Source organism: Mandrillus leucophaeus, unplaced genomic scaffold (assembly GCF_000951045.1).
Source record: "Mandrillus leucophaeus isolate KB7577 unplaced genomic scaffold, Mleu.le_1.0 Scaffold80, whole genome shotgun sequence".
Taxonomy (NCBI): domain Eukaryota; kingdom Metazoa; phylum Chordata; class Mammalia; order Primates; family Cercopithecidae; genus Mandrillus; species Mandrillus leucophaeus.
Genome location: NW_012108697.1, coordinates 4,690,742 through 4,691,833, shown reverse-complemented (window position 1 = coordinate 4,691,833; position 1,092 = coordinate 4,690,742). Strand labels below are relative to the sequence as shown.

Below are 1,092 nucleotides of genomic sequence, written 5' to 3'. Positions count from 1 at the left end.
CTTATCAGAGAGAACATGGAAAATATTCTCCCTTCCTTGGCTACTCCCTCCTCCCCTTACTGAAGGATGGTGTGTGTACATCTGAATGGGGGTGGGATGCGGGGGGTGGAGTTTAGCTTTCGGTCCTCAACAAAAACATAATGGTTCCCAGTAGGCCAGAGCGGGGCAACCAAGGAGGCAGGATCCTGGCCTCTCTCGGATCTGCAGGAAGGGTGGGCTGTGCGGGTCCAGGGTGGGATGCCCGTTCTGGCCGGCGGTGCCTGCTGAGCCCTTCCTGATGTGACTTTATTAGACAAACCCCCACTCCCGCCAGGGGTAGACACACGAGTATCTGCTTTAGGAAGATTTCTGCAACACGACAGGGTGCAATTCAAAATCTGGGTTCTCCTTTCCTGAGCTCAGAAACCAATTTGTTCTGAGATAGGAGAAGGCTCTGTAGGCAGAAGACCTAAGAGATGGGAGGAGGCGCCTGGCGTCAGCGGGTCGCTTCTCAGCCGTGACCACGAGCGGCCAGCAGGTGTCAGTGCGTCCTCGCTTTGCCCTGGCGTTCGGCTCCTGGACCCCTCCCCACCTCTGTCTAAGGGAGCGCGGTCCAGACCCCCGGTCGCGCGTGTCCCGCAGACAGCTTCGTGGCTGGGAGGACACGTAGCCGCTTCTTCCCTAAGCCAAGGTCCGAAGTCTGGCCTGTGCCACTTCCCCATAGGTGCTGTCCATTCCGCCCAGGGGTTCCATCCGAACCCGCGCCTTCCTCCCTCTCCAGCACCCCTTTCTCCCCAGCCGCCAGGAGCACCTGCGGACCAGGTCGGCTCTGGCCCGGAGCTGGGCTGCTCCAGATGTAACCCACACCGGAGGTTACTTCCCTCGATTTGGGCAGGGATTCCCCTCCACTTTTTCTTCCCTTTTCTTCCAAGATCCAGCTCCTTGAAGGCACTCACGGGTGCCCGTCGCGTTCTGCTCCGTCGGCCCGGAGCTGCATGGCCAACTCCCAGCAGGGGCCGCTCCCCCGCCCCCCCAACCACCGGGCTCCCTCTTTAAGCCTCTCGCTCAAGGTACGCGCCTAGTGAAGACATTCTCCAACTCCTCAGCTTCGTT

The 1,092-nt window shown here is 60.1% G+C and overlaps 1 protein-coding gene across 1 annotated transcript in view; it reads left to right on the top strand.

Moving 5' to 3' along the window:
- Positions 1 to 1,092, top strand: part of ADRA2A (adrenoceptor alpha 2A) — a 17,285-nt gene that overhangs the window by 1,726 nt on the left and 14,467 nt on the right. Inside the window, exons 2-3 of the mRNA XM_011967569.1 lie at positions 403 to 801; positions 912 to 1,049. Of these exons, the coding sequence (XP_011822959.1) occupies positions 403 to 801; positions 912 to 1,049 (537 nt within the window). The remainder of the gene's footprint in view (positions 1 to 402; positions 802 to 911; positions 1,050 to 1,092) is intronic.